This window comes from Ciconia boyciana, chromosome 7 (assembly GCF_034638445.1).
Source record: "Ciconia boyciana chromosome 7, ASM3463844v1, whole genome shotgun sequence".
NCBI classification, from domain to species: Eukaryota; Metazoa; Chordata; class Aves; order Ciconiiformes; family Ciconiidae; genus Ciconia; species Ciconia boyciana.
In genome coordinates, this window is record NC_132940.1 from 1,431,319 (window position 1) to 1,452,353 (window position 21,035).

At 41.1% G+C, this 21,035-nt stretch overlaps 1 protein-coding gene across 1 annotated transcript in view; it reads left to right on the plus strand.

Annotated features, from left to right (window-relative positions):
* Positions 1 to 593: 593 nt before the first annotated feature.
* ANKRD13C (ankyrin repeat domain 13C) overlaps positions 594 to 21,035 on the plus strand; it is a 28,437-nt gene continuing 7,995 nt past the window's right edge. Inside the window, exons 1-10 of the mRNA XM_072866956.1 lie at positions 594 to 1,202; positions 7,440 to 7,481; positions 11,372 to 11,476; positions 12,754 to 12,839; positions 14,368 to 14,413; positions 16,127 to 16,193; positions 17,690 to 17,834; positions 18,608 to 18,739; positions 19,690 to 19,851; positions 20,580 to 20,659. Of these exons, the coding sequence (XP_072723057.1) occupies positions 851 to 1,202; positions 7,440 to 7,481; positions 11,372 to 11,476; positions 12,754 to 12,839; positions 14,368 to 14,413; positions 16,127 to 16,193; positions 17,690 to 17,834; positions 18,608 to 18,739; positions 19,690 to 19,851; positions 20,580 to 20,659 (1,217 nt within the window). The 5' untranslated portion in view covers positions 594 to 850. The remainder of the gene's footprint in view (positions 1,203 to 7,439; positions 7,482 to 11,371; positions 11,477 to 12,753; positions 12,840 to 14,367; positions 14,414 to 16,126; positions 16,194 to 17,689; positions 17,835 to 18,607; positions 18,740 to 19,689; positions 19,852 to 20,579; positions 20,660 to 21,035) is intronic.

The following is a 21,035-nucleotide window of genomic DNA, read 5'->3' on the forward strand; positions in this document are numbered from 1 at the left end:
AATACACAGCACCACAGACGGTGCTTCTCTCCCTCGGCAGGCTGAGATAAGCCTGGGTAGCCGGGAGCGCTTCCCAACAGCCAAGAGCCTGTGCTGTAGCAGCCATAGTGGTCCAAAGATACGGGATGCAAGGTCTGTAGGAAGGCACAGCCCTCCGTGAAATGCGGTCACCTCAAGGGAAGAATGGCGAGCTGCCTGGTCTCCCCATACCCGTGAGACAACGGCAGGCCTTTACTGCCAGTGTAAGAAGCAGCTGTTTCTCTAGAAATGCCAGATGCATTCTTAGCGCAGATACACTGGCGTGTGCATAAACCCCCGTGAAGGACACACCCCAGCCCCAACCGAAAGAGCCAGCCCAGCCGTCGGCCAGGGCTGCCCGCCGTGCTCCGAGCGCTGGCTCGGCCTTCGCCTCAGCGGCGGCCGCCAGGGGCTGCCCGCGGGCTCCCGCCCCGGCCGAGGCCCCGCTCCTGTAAGCGCCGGGCCCTGAGGGGGCCCGCCGGGCCGAGCGGGGGGCGGTACCGGGGCCCGCCGCCTCAGCCGGGCGCAGCCTCCCGCCCTCCGCCTCAGCCCGCCGCCTCCCGCCCTCCGCGCAGTCTCGCGGTGCCCGGGGAAGTCTCGCCTGGCGCCGCGCCTCTCGCGGGAGCAGTCGGCCAAGATGGCGGCGGCGTCGCGCCGTTGAGCGGGCCCCCGCGGGCGGGCAGGCGGCTCCTCGGCGCGGCGGGCTCCGGGTGCTTCTGGCGGGGGATGCCGACGGGACGGGACTCGCCGCCGCGGCTCTGAGCGCATCGACCCTCCGGCTGCGGCGAGCCTTCCCGGCGGGGCCCCGCCGCCCGCGGGGCCGCCGCTGGCGATGACCGGAGAGAAGCTGCGCTCGCTGCGCAGGGACCACAAGCCCAGCAAGGAGGACGGGGACCTGCTGGCGCCCGGCGAGGAAGAGGCGGCCGCCGCGCCCGGAGGCATCTTCACCGGGGGCCGCGGGAGCAGCGGCAAGGGCGGCCGGGCCGGAGGCCACCGCATCTTCAGCAACCACCACCACCGGCTGCCGCTGAAGGGGGGGCCGGCGGCCGGCGGGACGGGCCCGCCCGCCGAGCCCGACAAGTGCCCGGCGCACTTCCCCGTGCACGAGTGCGTCTTCAAGGGGGACGTGAGGCGGCTCTCGGCCCTCATCCGCACCCAGGGCATCGGCCAGAAGGACAGTCACGGTGAGCAGCCGGGGCGGCGGGGGGGAGCGGCGCGGCGCTGCCCGCGGGGCGGGCCTGGTGCCCGGCGGGAGGGAGGTGGCGGCCGCCTCGCCCGCCGCGCTGCGGGGAGCTCCCTCGGGCTCCGCGGGAGCCGCAGCCTCTTCCCTCCCTCCTGCTCGGCCTGAGACCTCGTCTCGCCCCGGAATTGCCGCCGGGGCCTGGGCAGCGGGCGGCGGAAGCGGTGCTGGGGTCCGCGGAGCGGTGCGGCCGCGGGGTTCTCGTAACACGAGCGGGCACGGTACCGGCTCTTGTCAGGGCGTGATGCTGGGAGAGCTTCCTCGTACCGGCGTTGCTTCATGTCCAAAACCCTCCTTCGTTTAAAAAACCCCAACGTTATTTTTTTAAAGCGTCTGAACTGTCACCTGTTTGCTTTCGGAGATGGCGAGCGCGCTCGGGAGTGGTTCCTTTGGCTGCTGGTGGAAGTATCTTTGATTTTCCCCCAGGCTAAAAAAAAACCAAAACAAAACTTTTTTTTAAAATGCTTTACTTCTGGGAGTTGAAAGAGCCAAAATCATCTTCTCTGCTCCTCTGCAAGCTTGCTTGGGACATAGGAGTGGCAGTAGCAGAGGTAGAAATACGATCCTGGTGCTACTCTGTAATGCATAAATATTGAAAATCTTGCTGGGACGTTTTAAAACAGTATGTTTAATTTGGGGAATGTTTTACGTGGTTAAACAATAAATCAGCCTGTCAAGTCAGCTTAAGTTTCAGGGTTAGTTTCCATCTCTATGTTTCCTACCTATTTCAAGAGTAACGTGACACGATCCTGCTGGAGAATGCTAAGTGATACCGTATGTGGTGTCTGGAGAAGTTGTGATTAAAGCGTACAGTTGCGTTCTCTTTCTGATTAAGAGATAAATGTTCCCTTTGTTTTACTTAATTGTGTTATGTAAAATTAAAAGGAACATTAAGGTAGAGCAATCTTTGGGATTCGTACCATGGGAAGAATAATGTAATTGGAAATTAAAAGCCATGTCCACAATAACGTTAGGCGCTCTGAAACACAAACTAATGTATGCAGAGTAACATACAGCTCAGTTTTCTCAATCAAGACGGGGAGGAGTATTTCTTACAACTGTCATAACATTTTTCTAAGCACGTTGTTATAAATATAGCTACAGATATATTTATCCTGTCATCTTCATTCCAAACATTGCAGCAAATACTGGTAGAATGAAAGCAACAGACTCGGGAAGAAATTTTCTCACTCGATGTATTCCTTCTGCTGACTTCTCCCCTACACCTCCTCCAATTCCTCATCAAATAGCTCATCGTCATAAGCTTAATGTCTTTACTTTGAAGGCACTTCATGTTCCATCTTTGTTGCACTATCATCTTCAATGTGTATCACAAACATTGATACCATCCTTTTTTAATATATATACACACACGCACATATATATATAAAAATTTCAAATTAACATCTTCCTGCTTTCTCAATGCTGTTTACAGTAGGAACGCTTTGGGGATTTCAGTCTCATCTTCCTTCAAGTTTTTGCTTTAAGTGTTCCTTTGCTATTAAGTTTTCAAAAAAACCCCAACAACAAAACCCTTGATGTCTTGACATACCAAAGGCCTGACTAATATTTCCTTGTTATTGTTTTCTTTCTGCCTGAATCCATCTGTCACTTGTTTACGTATTTGAATTGTGAGTTATTTGGGGTAGATAACTTCAGTTTACAATTGTACTCAGAAATAAGCCAGAAGAATCCTAGTACATGATAAGGAAGTGACAGAGGGGAAAAAGAACTTCTAGTAACAGTTATTGTTTATAATTCAGTCCCATTTTTAGTGTGCAGTTAAGTGCAAAAAGCCAAGTCCTGTCGAATGTTAAACTCTTGGTGTTCTGATAAAACAAACGCTGGCTGTGTCTGTAAATTGAGTGCAGCCTGCCTCGCTGTCTAAATTAAGCTCAAAAAACATTACCTATTGGAAGGCCGGTATCGTTATTCCAAAAACAGTGAGTTTCTTGGGAGAAACTTGTATGTATACCTGTTAGGTTACTTCTGTTTTTACTATAATATGCATTTAAGAGCTTAAATGTTTATTCAGAATAAAAACATGTTATATTCTGGAATAGACAAATCTTCTTGCTGAATTACTCTTGGAGAACAGACTCTACTTCCTTGTAGGTGTGACAGATGCCTAACGAAAGGTTAAGCGCTACACATGCACACGCGTGTGGACAAGTACGATATTTTGTGTGCGTTTTTGTGCAAACAACTCTTGTTTGCATGCCCTGGATGTGCGCATGCAGGATTTCAGGCACCGTTGTATCACTGCTTTCTTGGAATAAGGCCTTGTAGGCTATACGACTTGGGGAGGGAAGCATGTACGCTCATTTCCCAAAGCTATAGATATTGATGAAGTTGTCTTTAGATTTGTTTATATGGCAAATCAAGCTGTTGCCAAAAGAGAATGAATTTGATTGCAACTGTTCAAGTATGTGCCCATTCATGTTCTAGTCAGTGTCTAGAAATGGTCATGTCAAACACATTATCATTATGATTAAATTGCATGGAAGTCATCAAGACTACAAGTCAGCCACTTAATTATTTACAGTGCCCTTTTTTATTACAGCTCACTTGCATAGTAAACAACATAGTTGTATATCTGCACCCTTCTCTCGCTCTCCAGCAGCTGTCTTGCGTAAAGCTGCTTGTTGTCTTGGAATCTAACTCTTACTATTGTGGCTTGTGCTGTGGTTCATTGAAAACCTCAAGCTGTTAAAAGCATCCATGCGACTGAAAGAAGTGAAATGGCCCTCTCCCCCCCTCTTGCCTGTCCTGGCAGAAATGCTTAGTTGCACTGTGCACTGGCTAGGAAAAATTGGTTAAAGTTCACCATTTTTCTTTCATCAGACTGCTTTTACCTAGAATTATTCTGTATGGTCTGGATAGTAACTGTTCTAGAGGAGCTGCAGCTGTTCTTGCCATGATGAAACAACTAAACATGATTTGTATTTTAGGATCGGTGGAACTTGAGGTTGCAGTGCGATAGAATTCCAGTGGAGCGGTTCCCGTTGAGTCCTGTAAATACTGGTACTAATTAATTTATCAGTCTGGGACTTTTATTGTCCAAATGCTATAGCAAGAGCATGATAGTGTGGCTCTGTTTCAGCAGCTGCTGGGATTGGGTTTACATTTTCAGATCCCATTTCTCCCAAAGGAGTAGAAGTTAACTTGTCGTGCCTGCCAGCCAGCCAGGTTTCTGAGGTGAAATGTGTGAAAAGTCTTTGGCTGCTGCCCGCTTCAGACCCTGCGAAGTATTGCTGTTGCTGCTCAGTATTGACGGTTGGCGGTTGTTGCTAGATGGGAGACTGTGGCAGTGCTGGTCTCATGTTTTCCAAGGCATTCCAAGGTCTTCCCGCAGTTTTCGTGGGCAGAACGAAAGCTTACCTCTGCTTAAGACTGTGATTAGACAAAAGAGGAGTCTTCCTGCTCGAACAGCTCTTCCCTTTCTCCTGCTGGGGGGAAGAACCTGAAGATTGCATGGAGGCATTCTATGAGCTGAGTGATTCCTCACCATAATTTCTTCATTTTGTGACATGCAACCGTACACAGTTTGGATGGCTTATTTTGATAAGTCAGCGTTAAATCTGCTACTGATAAAACCCATTTTGTTTGGCCCAAAGAGCATCAAGACCTCCCCAGGTTTATCGGATCTTAAGATGGATGATTAGTAATGGAAGTGTGCAAAATGCTGTTCCAGGTTTGATTTTTTGTTGTGCCGGAGCTAGCGTTGTGTCTCAGCTCTTGCTGAGACTGTTTTCCTTTGGAGAGGGGGTCAGGGAGGTACTTTTATAAAGTAGCAGTGGAATTTTGATGGAATAAAAACGTACGTGAGATTAGTGTGGTGCTTACAGGGTTTGGTGTGCTGCATGCACGTTGTTAGACCGCTCCATCCACACTCCAGCCGGCTCTCCAAAGCAGCCACGCGCTGTTGTGTCTGTGCTGACTGAGCTCGGTTGGTCCGGGTTAAGAGTTGTGTGGAGAGGAGTTGATCATGGGCAGTGAGAAAAAGGCCTAACTGGCCAGGTAGTCCAGAACGGTAGGAACTGCAGTGTTTCTTTCTAAGTTTCATAAAGTCCCTTTTCTATGTGTTTGCCTTGCCTCTCCTTCTGACCCCCTTTCCTAGAGGTGCTTTCCTGGCTTACCTGTTAGCGTGGCTCCTCTCCCGTTGGCACAGCAGCTAACCTCTTATTTTATCTCGCCGATGTTTGTTAAAACTTAGACTCCTCCTTGCCAGGGACTTACTGGCTAAAGACCAGCAAGCAGGAGGTTACCTTTTTTCAGCTTCCTCATAAATAGCTTTTTATTTTTTTCTTCTGGAATTGATAAATTCTAGTTTCTGTGCTTTATAGGCTATAGTACTGTCTGTTTTTCTGCATGCTCCTCTTCCTCTCCCCCTTGTCTGCTGTATCCAAGTTTCCTATCTAATTTTTGAATTGCATACTTTTTGGTGTGAAGACGATCGTTGAGTCAAAGAAAAATCTATGCTGGAAGAGCTCTCTGGAGGTGATCTAGTCCAACCTCCTGCTCAAAGCAGAGATAACACCGGAGTTAGATCAGGTTGCTCAGAACCTTGCCCAGAGGAGTTTTGAAATGATGTGTGTTATCTCACAATTGCACTTTCTGCTTATCGGCTGAATGAAATCCAACAAAGTTCTCCAGAAAGCTGTCAGGGGCCTGGTTAGCTTTCGTTTTGTTGTTTCTTGCCATTACACCAAGCTGTCATAGCTACTGGAGCTGTCTGACTCTGTTTTATTCACCATTTGAAAGGTGGGGTGTTTTTTCAAATTTTAAGGTTTATCAATGCAAGAGGAAACTTAGTGTAGAGTTATTTTTATATATATATCCCATTGAAGTGCTTGATAAGGTAAGGAAAATGTTTACCCCTGGCTTGCATAATTTGAATTTTCTGAGTACATGGTTTGGCTCATTCTCAAGTTCGTTCCTCAGTAACGCTGCTATTTCAGTCACTTAACAAATAATGGCTGCATCCAGTGTTCTAAATTGTTTTGGCTCACAGATGTTAGAAAATCTGTCAACAGAAAATTTGAGGTTAGCTTAGTTAGAGTGTGCATAATGAGCTAGGATGTGGCTGTCTGAGGTTGCTAGTGGCCCGCAAGAATAATTTGTACTACATGTTGAATATCTCATTCCAAACCACTTAGAAACTCTGCCTTTGACTGCTTGCCTATCTTGATCAGAGATTTCATGATACTATAGTATGCTGGCAATTACTTTGTATAGCAACCTCTCAGTGTTTTGGATTGCATCTTTTAGATGTAAGGTACATCATCCTTTGCATGCAGCAAGTACTTATTGCTAACATGATACTGTAAAATAACCCTAAAATCAAGTGCATTTTTTATAATTGCAAAAGAAACTTGTTTTCGAGCAATTTTTCTGTTAACTCCACTAAGAAAATGTTTAAACATATAAACGGAGTAATACAGTTAAATGGAAGAATTTTGCATCTTTAAGCTACATAAATAAAATGTGTCGGAATTCTGGTAGCAGCATTAATCCAGAAAAACAACTCTGTACTGTACAGTGCATATTTAAGAACAGAAGTACAAAATGTGTCATATGCATCACCAGGAAAATAGGGTCACGTTTGTAATATCTGCTAGTAATCTCGGAAGCTTTCTTTGGAAACAAGGCATTAAAATAACTAAAAGGCTTTTTTGTGGTGAAGTTACCGTTACTTCACAATCTGCCCAATACTGTATTAGTAAAAATTTTGTACTAAATCTTTGAAAAATTAATAAAATAGACTCTTAAAATTTTAAGCAGTATCATATCTTTGAGTAGCTTTTAACCTAGATATGTCCTTCTTTGTAAAATATCAGACTTTTCAGACCATGATAAGCATAGAGGTTTGGATTATCTCTTTCTTGAAGACACAACTGGACCTCTTTGGCTGGAGCAAGTTTCAAGACGTCATTAAAAAAAAAGCTCTTTTGGCCCATGAAATGTGTTTCAGATTTATTTATTTTAAAAATATAATCCAAATGCTTGCTTAGAAAACTGTAACTGTGCTGGTGTATTTTAGTGTGTTCCTTGGTTAGGTCGTGTAACTGAAGTTTCTTAACACGTAACGTTTGAGTTGTATGTGCAAACGCCTGAAAGAATTGCAATGGATTCTGTTACCCTGAATCTAATATCTTTTTATTTCTATTACTTATTTTAGGAAACACTCCTCTACATCTTGCTGTGATGTTGGGACATAAAGGTGGGTAAAACCATCAATTTTGTTAGCTATTAAATTATCCTGAAGACTTGGGGGCAAGAGGAAAAAAAGGTTTTTCAGTTTTCCTGAATGTGATCTTGTGTTTTAAGCTAGGTCAAAGTGGAGGTTTTCTGAAAAGAAGATGCCGTGCAGATTTAGAAGAGAACAGTTGGAGAAGAAATCAGAGCTGTTCGTTAAGCCAAAATCAAGGAGCTGGGTAGGGTGGAAAGGAGTTGTAGCAGTTGGACTCTTCATGAGCCTAGAACAAGCACAGTGGGTGGACCCAGCTCCTCTCTTTTTGCAGAGTTAGAAGGAGATTGGGAAACTTGGAATGTCATAGAAGATTGGGAAACAACTCCAAGGAGTGGAGGCAAGCATATGCACGCCTGCTTCCCCTTTGGTGTCCAGGCAGCTGAAGCAGAAGGATATACTCAGTGTGTGTAGGCAGGGGACTTGATCCAGGCAGATCTCTATTGTAGTGTGCAATTAATTCATGGTACAGAAGGGTTATTAGTTTCTGTTTGTGTGATTATACCATTTCTCTTTGTCAACACTTTTCTGGTTATTAGTGTCACTGGGTTTGTTGCTGATCTGCTCACTAGAGGTGTTGAACCACCCCGTTTAGCTTTTTCCCAGTGCAGTGAATCAGAATAACATCCTCTAGAATAAAACAACTCTGTGAGTGGAAATGTAGTCACTCACTTGGTTGGGATTTCAGCCCCACTGCCTAGCTGTTTCTTCATGTGCCAAGACTGCCCTACGTGGGCCCAGCACAGCCTCCAGGCCTGTGCAGCCTCTTGATTCACCTTGGCTCTCATCTTTCCAGATATCCTTTGAGGATTTATTTACAGCAGAATTTCAAGGCACAGGATTTAAATTTCTACTTCAAATAGAAAGTATAGAAGTAGACATGTTTCAAGACTGGGAAGAACCTGGAGTGTGACTCTTCAGACTCCATGACAGTAAAATTCTTTTTCACTACTGAAACAAGAATGGCTTGGTTTTGTTCAGCCATGTGAGTCCTATGCCTGGTACTTGGTACTGCTCCGTGAGAGAGCTGCTGTTAACCGAAACACGTGGCAGATTTGGAGAGGGGAATGCAGGAAATGCAGTAAGTTGTCTTAGGATGTTTTGGTAATACCTAGGAAGTGATCTAAGATAATTGAGAGTTAGAGTGGGAAGTAATTTTGAAGGAGGAAGGGAGAGAGGTGGCTTATGCAGCAGAATAAACAGTAGAGCTTGCTGGAATTCAGACAATATTGGTCTAGCCTGTGATACTTTTTAAATTAAAAAAAGAAAAACAGAGAAGAAGAGAAAAAGAAGATATGCCGAAACTTTTTGAGACAACAGTGAGGCAAATAATGTTTTGCAAGTGCCTGCCTGCTAGAAGTCACAGATAGGAGAACTTGCAAAAAATGGTGCTTTGTCAGAACTGCTGTTTCCCAGTGAGGGTCCTAGACTAGAGGCTTAGAGCAATAGAAGGAAAAGGAGGCAAAAGCCTTCCTTTAATTTCTCAGCCTTAAATAAGGCATTTTTCTTCGTAAGGTAGATTTTAGTTTTCTAACTACTTGCTCTGTGTTTTCAAGCAAAGAAGATCAGCTATGTATATGACTTCTGTTGTGCCTTATTGCAGTGTTTGTTTCAAGCTGTAGTTTGTCACGGTCATTAGTTAATATTTACGAGTTTTGCACTGTTGGGTGTAGAAGGGGTTGTGGGTTTTTGGTTAAAAGGCGATCAGCTGTCATGAAGGGACTTTCCGTATGACTACAGCAGTATCATACCACATTCATAAATACAAACAATTTTGATCAAAGATGCTTCTTCTTATAAAACTGGTAGAAAAGAGTTTACCAACTTTAATTCAGTATGGTTGAATATTTGTTCTAAGTCTCTCTTAAAAATTTGGTTATTTTATGTTTCAGCTCCAGGTTAAAAAGCAACCTATTCAGTGCTGACAGACTGCTTGAATATGAGTTATCCTTGTGTATAGTATAGCGAGGAGAGGAGAGGCATTTCTTCCCTCTACTCCTTTCCTCATTGGCTGCGTGTTTTAGATTTCAGTTTGCAGTTCACCTCTTAGCTTCTTTCCATATAGTCAGTCATCCTGTGTGTAAAGCCCTAGATCCTTTAGGATGCTTGTGGTGAGCCTTTGTCTAGCTTGCCTAGAGCAGGGCTGTTTGCGCGTGACATCCAGCACAAGACCTGGTTGTACTGTTTCGACTTTGACTCCTGCGTAGTCGTTGATCCACCAAGAACCCCAGGTCCTGTCCTACCTTGTTAGTCTGTCTCATTGCTATCGAAGGTCAGTTTTCTGTCTTTCTGGGGGGGATGCATATAGACTGTTCAGCTGTATATAGTGGCGTTATAGCCAGTCTTTTCTGAAGCGCAGGGCGAATTTACATCCTGTTTGTTTAACTGAAAATGTAATCTGGCTGGTAAGTGCAAGCGTATTTGCCTGCTCACTGTACAGTGTTGTTATTGTGTTAGGCACTATAAGCAACCATAAAAATACCTCTCTGTGTTTGCTGACAAAGTAGTCAGGGCTTTTGTTTATTTACCACAAAAGACAGTATATTCACCAGTGAAGTATCTCTTCCTTCCCAAACACTGTGCTTGCCAGTGACTCACGATTGTTGCATGTGGAATGACTAGTATGGTTTCCTGTAACGCCTACAGTAGGAGAATAATCCAGGCGGTTCCTCTATCCGTCATGCCTGCCCATCCTATTTGTAATGAGACATTCTTCAGCCTGCAGCTCCAGCTTGGTACTGCTCTATCATTTGCAGATGGGTCAGGTTGATTTTAATGAGATTTGGTGAGGAAACTTTCTGTAGTTAGAAACTGAAGAACTGTTTCAAATGAGGACAGCTTATTCAAAACATGGAAACACTGAAAGCTTTCTTGTCTCCTTAATTTTAAGGAGTGTTCCCCATTCCACCATCATCTTTTACCCGTAGACAGAGAAGGGAATGCACATTGAGCTGTGACTCCATTAGGAACTTGTGTGGCTTTGATGAGATGTTAATGTTGCTTGGTCGGCACAGCATGTGCATGCAGAGCGCCAGGGATAACATTGATGCACGCTGTTACTGATGCTGTTGATGAAAAAGGTAGCGTGTTGCAAGTGATGGAGCACAGGACCGTGAGTTGTGTGCTCCGTTATCAGTGCTCCAGATACCCACATTGCTAGTCCTACAATACCTGTTACTTTTGTACAGCCGGTTATATGCACGTTCTGAGGCTTTCGTTGGTCAGAGTGTGCTTGTTTGCCCGCTCTAGATGCCATGTTACCACAAGATGTTCCAGCACATGGGGATGTGTTAGTGCCACAGCTTCCTCTCTGCTCCCCCTACATGCAATGTTCTTGAGAGCTGCCTAAAGTCTATGTCTCCGTGCCCATTTCTAGCAAATCAGTTCACCGTTGGCCTTTGGGCGAAGGGGGTTGAGATAGACAGGGGGAAGACCGTGCACAACTTCCCTGTGTGGAAGACCATGAAGTGTGTCGTGGTATGTGGTTTTGTGCATTAAGCAGAGAGAGCTGATGTAGTGTTTTAAAAATATTTGTTACATAGTTGTGGGCGTGTATATGCCCATACAGAAATACAGCTTTATAAAAAGCAAAATATAAGAAGCAGAAGGGACATTGGTTATGTAATTGGTGGTTGATCACCAATTATGTTTTTAGTGCTAATATTTAACAGGGAAGTGCTATAAGTACTTAGATAAATGTGTTTTGTTTAAAATTTGAGTCAGAATCCAGATAATGTATTTTCATAAACTATTTAATATATTGAATATCTACTACTTTTGCTTTATTATTGTTTCCTTTATTATGAATGATATTGCTACATGCTTGATGTTTACTGTAAATAATTATTACTATTTTGTTACAGAATGTGCCCACTTGCTTTTAGCCCATAATGCTCCAGTAAAGGTGAAAAATGCTCAGGGATGGAGCCCTCTTGCAGAAGCCATCAGCTATGGAGACAGACAGATGAGTAAGAACCTCTGCTTCCCAATTGATCAGAAATTGAGGCCTCATTCAGAACAGGAAAACAGGTTTTCAAGCTAGGGTTTTTTATAATACTCCTATTTTAGTTCTCTGAAGAGTTTATCTTAATCAGCTGAACTTTTTTCTATCTAAATACGATATGACAAGCTCTACACATGTCCATTTCCTTGATGAGAAAGAAATTGCATTAGGGTACATAATGCTTGGTAGAGTTAAGATTTTGCTTAAAGTGATTGTAAAAGCTCTAAAGTAGCATTCTGTATTTAAAATTGGAGTTACAAGGTCAGAATGGATTTTAGCTGTATGGGAACATCTAATTGGAACTGCTCCATGTGGTCATATGTATATTTGATATATCAGTTGGCTATGGGATATTGCTTTTATGTTTCATCTCAACAGGCCAGTAGGCAAATATAGTGATTACTTATTCACTTTAGATACGAAGTAGTAAAGGGAAAATTATTCTACTGCTACTCTCTAGTGGATGTTAATAGTATTTGGTATTACCATGTCCCGTAGCAGAAAACTCACTATATATTATATCTATATTAATACATTATTAATATATGAATGCACTAGTTTGTAGTATACTAACAACATTCTGCATGTCAGCTCCTCACTACTAAAGAGTTTTCTCAGTGGGAGTAGACGTTATGCAATCTATAGGCTTGTGTTCAATAATATACATGTGTACCCACATGTTTACTAGTACACATGTAAAAGACCTCTAGACATCCTCTTTAGGACGAGAGGAAATGGCCTCTTATTTCCTTTCTAGGATGAGAGGAAATGGCCTCAAGTTGCGTCAGGAGAGGTTTAGATTGGATATTAGGAAAAAATTCTATACTGAAAGGGTGGTCAAGCACTGGAACAGGCTGTTCAGAGAGGTGATGGAGTCACCATCCCTGGAGGAGTTAAAAAAACGTGTAGACGTGGCACTTTGGGACATGGTTTAGTAGCATGGAGGTGTTGGGTTGACAGTTGGACTGGATGATCCTAGAGGTCTTTTCCAACCTTAATGATTCTATGATTCTATGACACAATTGTATACTTTATATTATAAACAATTATTGAGGCTGTTCTTCCTGTTGTGATCAGAGTAGGCTATGTAGTATTACTCTAACTTGAAGAGAATTTCTCCAAAGTCTGATGAAATGTTACATTTGCATTGTTTTTTCTTTTTTTGAGATGTTAAATAATGACACTAACCTGTAATTAACAAACAAATAGAATAGATTTACCTTATAGTTAATGTCTGTTTAGTTACAGCACTCCTAAGGAAGCTTAAACAGCAGTCCAGGGAAAGTGTTGAAGAAAAGCGACCTCGATTATTAAAAGCCCTGAAAGAGGTAGGTTCAAGGCAGTTGTGTTGTGACAAAAACAGATCGTGGTGGAAAGCAGTGGCTTACATTCTTAGTATGGATGCTCTGGCAAACTGTAAAAAAGTTTTTTACTTGCTTCTACAAATCTCGTTCGCTCTTACTAGCAATCTCAGCTTACTGTGTCCATTTTAAGGGGTCACAGAATGATGTGTATTTTTAAGGTAATACTTCCTTCTCAACTTCTTGAAATTCAAATAGAAAGGTTTATGTAAGGCAGACCTGGTAGTCATCTTTGCAGTCTAAAAGTTAAAGAATGTATTTTTAATCTGTATGTATTTAATTAGATTTTTAAGGCTTTCTTAAATGTTTTGGTTTGGTAAATAATTTACTGGGTTTGTTTAGTCACCAGTCATGAATGACACTTTCTTTTCTTGCTTAGTAATGAAAGAGATTTTTGGTTTAATTCTCCATCTACGTGCAGCAGCCAATTCTTCCTGAGCACAGTGAAACATTCTGCAGTTTAGGGAAACCAAGAAGAAAAGCTCAGTTTCCTCCGTTTCAAACTGCTGCTAGTGTGCTAAAACTGTGGTTATACAGGTGTTTATTTCCCCTTAGGTGTTTATTTCCCTTTAGGTGGGGTGAGCTTCTCCGGCCTCGTCAAGTGGTAAAATATGAATGGGTTTGTAGAAAACCAACTATTTATCTTAAGTTAAATAATCCATACCTCTGAAAAGTTGAGCTAAACTGTGTCAGTGATACACTCTATGAATACGCGCTACCAATGTTCCTATGTTTTTCATTGATCCAAGAAAAAAACCTAAAACTGCTGTCTGTCTAGAAGTGAAAAGTTTTCAGTTTTTGAGTGAGAGCAAACAGAAAGCAGACACAGCCTTACTAAAACAGCTCTGCTGTTCCTTATTCCTGCTGGTGTGAGACCTGGCCTAGGGTTGCGTGTTTTTCTTCTTGCGTGGAGTGGAAGTATGTGGCTACGTCAGTGTATTACCAACATTTGCTAATTTTTATCAAGTCACCCCTTACTTTGCTTTTGCTTTGCATACAGTTTAAAGGAGTTGGCTGGCATGTGTTTATGGAGGTAGAGGGATTTTTATATAATGACTTAAGCATATTTCCAGAAGGCAAATTGAAATTTGTGTATGTGTATACTCCTAGCTGAAACTTGACTCATTAATTTAAGCCAGAACATGTAATTCCATGGGGTTGGATGTGATCAATCAGAGCAAGCAAAGAGCTCCATAGATCTTTTTTTAAACACTTATTTACAATAAATCTTTTATAATCCACAGCTTAATAGCTGTGTAAATTATTATTTTAAAAAATTCATTAAAAATGGGTAGTTCAAACGAGTTACATAATTTTATCGTCACTGATTCAGTTAAAGCGTTAGAAATGTTTAAGTTCAGTATAAATTCAAATACTACCGTTAGAGAAAGTTTTCTTTGTTTGGCAAAACACAACTTCTGCCTGTCTTTCAGCAAATTTTACAGTTGTCATTTAGACTAAAAAGCTTGTTAAAATATTCTTCTTTTCATCTCAGCTAGGTGACTTCTATCTAGAGCTTCACTGGGATTTTCAAAGTTGGGGTAAGCAATTGCATGTTCCTTTCATAGGGAGATAATATAATCAGTCTTCAGCACGCTTGATCTCTCAAGCTTAAATGCTTTTCTGGTTTGCACGTTGGAAAGTTCACTATCCAGTTCTCGAGATCTAAGTTACAAAGAAGGGACGGACAACTTTTTTGCTGAATTCTTTTTGCTTATTTGTTTTAGGAGCTGAATTCTATTCTGTAAAATGACATGATACAGGGGGGAAACAAGCTGTTGTTTACTTTAAGAAATTGATTATTAGAAGAATAAAATACTAAAATGTCTCTGTCTGGTCAATTGGTGTCACTACAGAGCAGTGATTTGAACAATTTAGTTGACTAACTGGACTTGGGGCATTTAATTTCCTGAATTTCAGCCTGTACTCTGAACGGTGACTGTCAGTTAAGCGCAACTGTGTGGTAGGTTCTTCAAACCCTAGCTTCACCTTAATGTTCTTTTATGTGACTGTGTAACGTTTAGTGTTTTCTCAATTTCCACTTCCTCTTACCTGTAGAAGAAAGATCTAAATAAACTAGCGAAAACGTATTAACAATGATCAACATGTCTGAATAATGTCAAAATGTCGGAATTGATACTGTCTGTTACTGGTTGCAATTTAAGTTAGTAATTTTGTATACTTTCATAGAGGCATAGTCTTAAGTATTTGCTGCACTATATGCCTCTTCCACTATTCAGAGGAGGAACAAGCAGCCAGGCTGCCATCAAATGTTGAACAGATACGGAACAAACACCTCATTTTGCTAGGTGGCCTACTGTGTGCTGCACATTTAATGAGTGGACTTTTTCATGGAAGAGTCAGCGTAAAAACAGAGATCAGAGCTAGGCATGGAGTGAGATAAGACATTGCCTAGTGATGAGACTGCAGCCTGACTTGCAGAGTATGATGGTGGCAGTCGGACATCGCACAGAAAAAGCGATGCCAGAGGTAAAGCCAACTTCTAGGGGTCCTCTTCCGCAGGAGTCTCACTGTCCCTCTGTTTACATTATTTCGTTTTTTCTATATATTCTCTTTCTTGAAGAGAAAAAGGTGCTCTGGGCAGTGCCTCTGTCCTAATTATTGGTCCTCTGGGCTAGTTACATTTTACAGGTGGTCTTAATTCTTTGTAGTTCATTTTGAAGAATGTGTTAAAATGCCATTGTGTTGAATTGGTTTTATTGCTATAAAGTAAATGGTCCTTTTTAGAATAAGGACAGCTGCAGTCTCAGACATCCATCTTGTAATACTATACTGACTCTCAGTTCCACTGGTGGTTTAATGTTTGCTTGATGTTTTAAGCTTAGTGCGTTGGGTTGTTGTTTTTTTTTCTGTTTGTGGGTGTTCTGCTTTAATTGTAGCTAGGCTTTCAGTCATTACAATATATAAGTAAATGATCAAATCATAGAATTAAAATTTCAAATGGCTAGAAGACGAGTTATTAGAATTTATAAATGATTTAGCTGTGGCTGAGGACATTTTAAATTATGTCCTGATGCTAAAAGTAGTCTGTACAATTACAGATCAGGTTTGCAGCTATTGCCGAAATAACCCTGCTGTTAGTCAGTTGTATTTGTTTTGAGATTAGAGTGGAAAATGGGTATGCTGTATTTGTATTAAAATACATCGAGATTCAAACTGATGTGTAGTTTTAATAGAAATACTTTGCAGAGGAACCTCAATGTACTAATTGCATTCTCTCTCCCTACCTTTAGTGCCTTTACTTTCCCGAATTCTGCCTTCTGATGCATGTAAAATACACAAACAAGGTATAAATATCAGGTAAGTACTGATTTTACTCTGTGTGTTATCTAAGTTGTAAATATCTGCATGTTAGTGAAAACGCTGGATTCCAGTGTGGTCTGAAAGAAATCTCTGAGGAGTCTGCAAACATTTGTGAAACAGCATTGTGTTTGTACATTGGCGTTTAGAGCCAAGAAGTGGCTTGAACTTCAGACTGTCTTTTTTTCTCTATTGATCTGAATTTAACTTCAGTTCCTGAGTCACTTAAAATATAAAGCAAAAGCAGTTCAGCTGTATAAGGCTTTTTCTAGCAGACGTGACAGTGATTAGTTGAAAAATAGGACTTTGATATTTTTAACGCAATTTCAAATAAATGAGCTTTCAGTGTTTTGTGGAGAAATGTTGCTGCTCCAGTTTATGTAGTAAAAAAAGTGGTATTGTTTCTCTTTTGAAAATGTTTAGTGTGACGGATTCACAAACTCAATATCCGGGAGTCTTTCCAAGCTCACCTCTTTAACTGGTTTCGTTTGGGTTTTTGGATTCAAATGTCTTTTCTGTCTTTGTCTTTAGGTTCCGAAGTTTAAAACAAACAAAAAGTCAAGAATATGATTCAGAAGATTCAATCTGTAGAAAATTTTGTTCTATTAAAGCTGTTAGCATAGATGTGTGAACTGACTTTTTAGGTCAAATGGGAGTCTGAGACCATTTTTTCCCTTCTCATTTCTGTGTGCTCTGCTTGTACGAGACTGGGAGTTAACGAGACTGGCACTGAGTGGAAATAGCTGCAGATTCTTTCTTGAAATCACAGGCCAATATATGATGAGTATTAAGCAATCACCCCTTAGAGCTGAAGTGGTGACTATATTCAGGTTCTTTAGCCATCTTTGTTAAAGAAGTAAATATTCTAGCAATAATGGGTATGAATTGCTAGAGAGATCTTTGTCCTTGGCTCCGTCTTCTAGTTATTCAGGTCAGCAGAAGCATTTCTTTTGTGTTGGTGAGGGGAAAAAATAGAAATAGCAACTAAAATAAGTCAGATTAAAAAAATGAGTCTCTTTCTTAGCCCTCTTCGTGATTTGGGTCATGTCCTAATATTGTTACTCAAATCAGTGGCTGCTGCTTGTAGAATAGGATGCTGATGACATGGAGTGGTTGGATTTCTCAATGTGTAGCACATACTGGCTATATAAATTCTGTCACTTCCTCATGGCTGGCAGTTTTGAAATAAAGTTTTCTGAAGAAAACTTCACCTTTTCCTGTGAAGTTAGCGTAAGAATAGTTTGGAATGCCTTTATAATGGTAGAGATGTTATAATGTGAAACTTACTAATTGTTAATAGCATTTTTTTTTTAATTTCTGCATCCAGGCTTCACTTATGAAATATTCTATGAAAACTTGGGCCTTCGTGTGTTTGGCTGTGATTTGGGAAGAAGAAAAAGAAAAAAAAAAATAGCTTCTGCTTGCGAACTGAACTTACTAGTGTGTTTGACTGTTTATGGGTAACTTCTTTTAAAGTATTGATGTTATTTTCATAGGCTGGACACAACTCTCATAGACTTTACCGACATGAAGTGCCAACGAGGGGATTTAAGCTTCATTTTTAATGGTGATGCTGCACCCTCTGAATCTTTTGTAGTTTTAGACAATGAACAAAAAGTCTACCAGCGAATACATCATGAGGTAAAGACCTGTGTGAATGTAGGGTGTGAAATATCTCAAGCTTTTACTTCACGTCAGAAGTCTGACTTATTTTATTAAACAAAATGCGCCTCTCCAAAAGACCCAAACAAGCTCCAAAAAAATGCAAACCAAAGAATTTTTTATTCGGCTGTCATAACTTAAGCTGTATAGGTGACATAAAATCCCGCTATGAAAAACAGTGCTTTTGAATACAGACTTCTAAATGAGGAAAAAGCTAGAACGTGAATCTTTTGGAAATATCTTTTATCATTCTGAATAGGCAAATACGTTTTAAATTACGACGCATGCTACTTTTTAATCTTTCCAGTGGGCTTAATTTAGGTGTCCTCAGGTGGGTTTTCCAATTTGCTTGCCCCTGCTTTTGCATCCCTTTAGTCACTCTGTGGCCAGTGTCGTTGTTAACGATGCAAGGGTGTGACTCGTTGGCCCCCTTGTATTTAGTCCAGTTTTTAATTGTAGCTTTATCCAGCAATGACTTAAGCATATGGATCTTTGCCTGTGGAAAGGGTGTGGCTGCTGAGCGTCTGGACAAATCACACTTGGATGCTTTATTTGCATTAATATTCAAGATTAAACTACTTGGTAACCATTTGGGCAGAGCTTCTATAAAACAGTGTGAAAATTCAGGAAATGCTAGTTCTGGGAAAAGTTCCAAAGGAAAATATATATTGATTGTTTCTGGTTTTGTTTTTTTTAGAAGAAGTAATCATTATCATTAAGTTCTGTTCAGTATTTGGGAATTTTTCTTCTAGGAATCTGAGATGGAAACAGAAGAAGAGGTTGACATTTTGATGAGCAGTGATATTTACTCAGCAACATTATCAACCAAATCAATTACCTTCACACGTGCCCAAACGGGATGGCTTTTTCGAGAAGACAAAACAGTAAGCTGAAAGAGAATTTCACAGACTGCATTACTGGAGACAAAATAGTTCAGACAGCCTTATGATGATGTGGTTGGGAAGAAATAAGGAGTAAAAGAATAAGATGTTCAGGACGGAGGAAGAATGTCTCTCCCTACCCCGCTGAATTGTCACTAGTTTGACCACATAGAATATATATGATGGACTGCCTTCATAAGAAAAAAGTAGCCTGGAAGAAAGATAACAAATGGTAGCTGTTGGGCAGGGGGGAGAACAGATTGTGCTGAAAATTACTTTATTGTAGGAGTATGTGGTCTCTGCAAATTCATTCCAGGGCATGCAGTAAGGATCCTGTGCGCTCCTGTGTCCAAGAAATGCAGGCAGATGGGAGTGTCCTGGGTAGTTTCCTTCGGGTGTTCCTTTCAGTGTTATCAGTCTGATAACAAGTTATCAGCTGTGAAGAAACTGAAATGGCCACCGTTGTAACTTCTTTGAGTAGGAAATTGCTGTCTTTTGGCTAGCTCTGAAGGATTTTGTTTTCATCTGGATCTGTTCACGTAGTGCCATTCATCGCAAGTTTTCGTCTGAGCTAGAGTTTCAGAACTTTCTTACTTTTGAATACCAAATCCATATATTCTGCATGTGTAAATTATCCTTTAACTCAGCTTGCTGTTGAAGGGGATTTTAGTCAGATTTCCCTTGGCCACTCTTAATTTCTTAAACTATCTTTTCTGTCTTAAAGTTTCCATTGATATGAAATACCTGTTCCTGATGGAGTTCTTGGGTTTGTGCTGTACATACCTTACTGGGATTGTCCACTGATAGCTCATGTGGCTGGTTGTGTAAATTACAACATTTCAATCCCAAAGTTATCTTGTTGCACTGAAGTGCAATTATTTGGATATACAAGAATGTAAATGTTTTTATTTTATCTTCTGCAAGTCATTAATGTCCCAATTCCTTTTGTGCAGGAAAGAGTAGGAAACTTTTTGGCAGATTTCTACTTGGTTAATGGACTTGTATTAGAATCAAGGAAAAGAAGAGAACATCTCAGTGAGGAGGATATTCTTCGAAATAAAGCTATCATGGAGAGCCTGAGTAAAGGTGGCAACTTAATGGAACAAAATTTTGAGGTATACCTAAGTAATTTTTCGCAGTATGTGAATTTTTGCACAGGAGAATAATCCTTCACACCAGTCATCTAGCAAAATGTATAGATAACGTTTTTATTCTGTTTTGATTGTCTTAATTTTAAAGTAATAAATATGACCTACAAATATAATCATGGTGATACGTTAATGAATTATCCTGATTAGCGCACACATTGAGGAATTTCTGTGATTACCTTGGATATTCCAGTCTTAATTTGTCTCTTTGGCTATGGCAAATCACTTTAACTTCTTTTAGACCAAATGTTTATTGTTTAGAATGCCTTTCTGGTTTTCTCTTCAATTGTGTTTTCCTTTAGCTTCATTAAAATGGACTGAGCCTGTTATTATCACCATGAAATCAAGAGCTATTCAGAATGAGCCAGACATCATCTGGGAACACGATACAGCCTTTTAAAAATGATTAATTTATTTCTGTATTAGCTTTGTTACTTGTCATTCAGACAGTTGGATTAACTGATGTATTAAAAGAGCCAACTTCTATGTAAAATACAGTTTGAGGCCAAATACCTAAATGGAGACTCTGAGAGCAAGAGCAGGAGATGGAAAAGCCCAGTGAAGTATCAGCTACAGACTGGATAGACTATATTGCTGTTCTTTGTAGAGTTGAAGTACAGCTGTATCTCTTGAATGGCAGAATTCTAAGAGAATGTAAGGCAAGATAAACAGTTAAGACATGTTTTTCTGAACAGCCTGTCAGACGGCAGTCACTTACTCCGCCATCGCCCAATACAATTACATGGGAAGAGTACATATCTGCTGAAAATGGAAAGTAAGTATTGGTGTTTTATTGACATTATCTTCCATAGACACCTTTAGATTAGTGGTTTGGGGTTGTGGGTGGTTTGGTTTGGGTTGCTTTTTTTTTGTGTGTGTTCTCTAGTTTGTGGGTGCTTTTTGTTTATAGTTTTCTGGGGGCAGAGGAACATTGGTTTGATGTCTCAGATGTCTAAGGTTCTGCAGTAGGCTGGCTGGGGAGCTGATACCTGTACACGTAAACAGTATCGCTGCATCAACTGGTGATGATAATACTGGACGGGTGTCTACCTGATACCTGTGGCTTGAAATTTAAACATTTTGAAAATATGCACATTTAAGCTGGCTTTTTTTTTTAAGGAAGATTTTCTCACAAATTCATTGCTGTAATT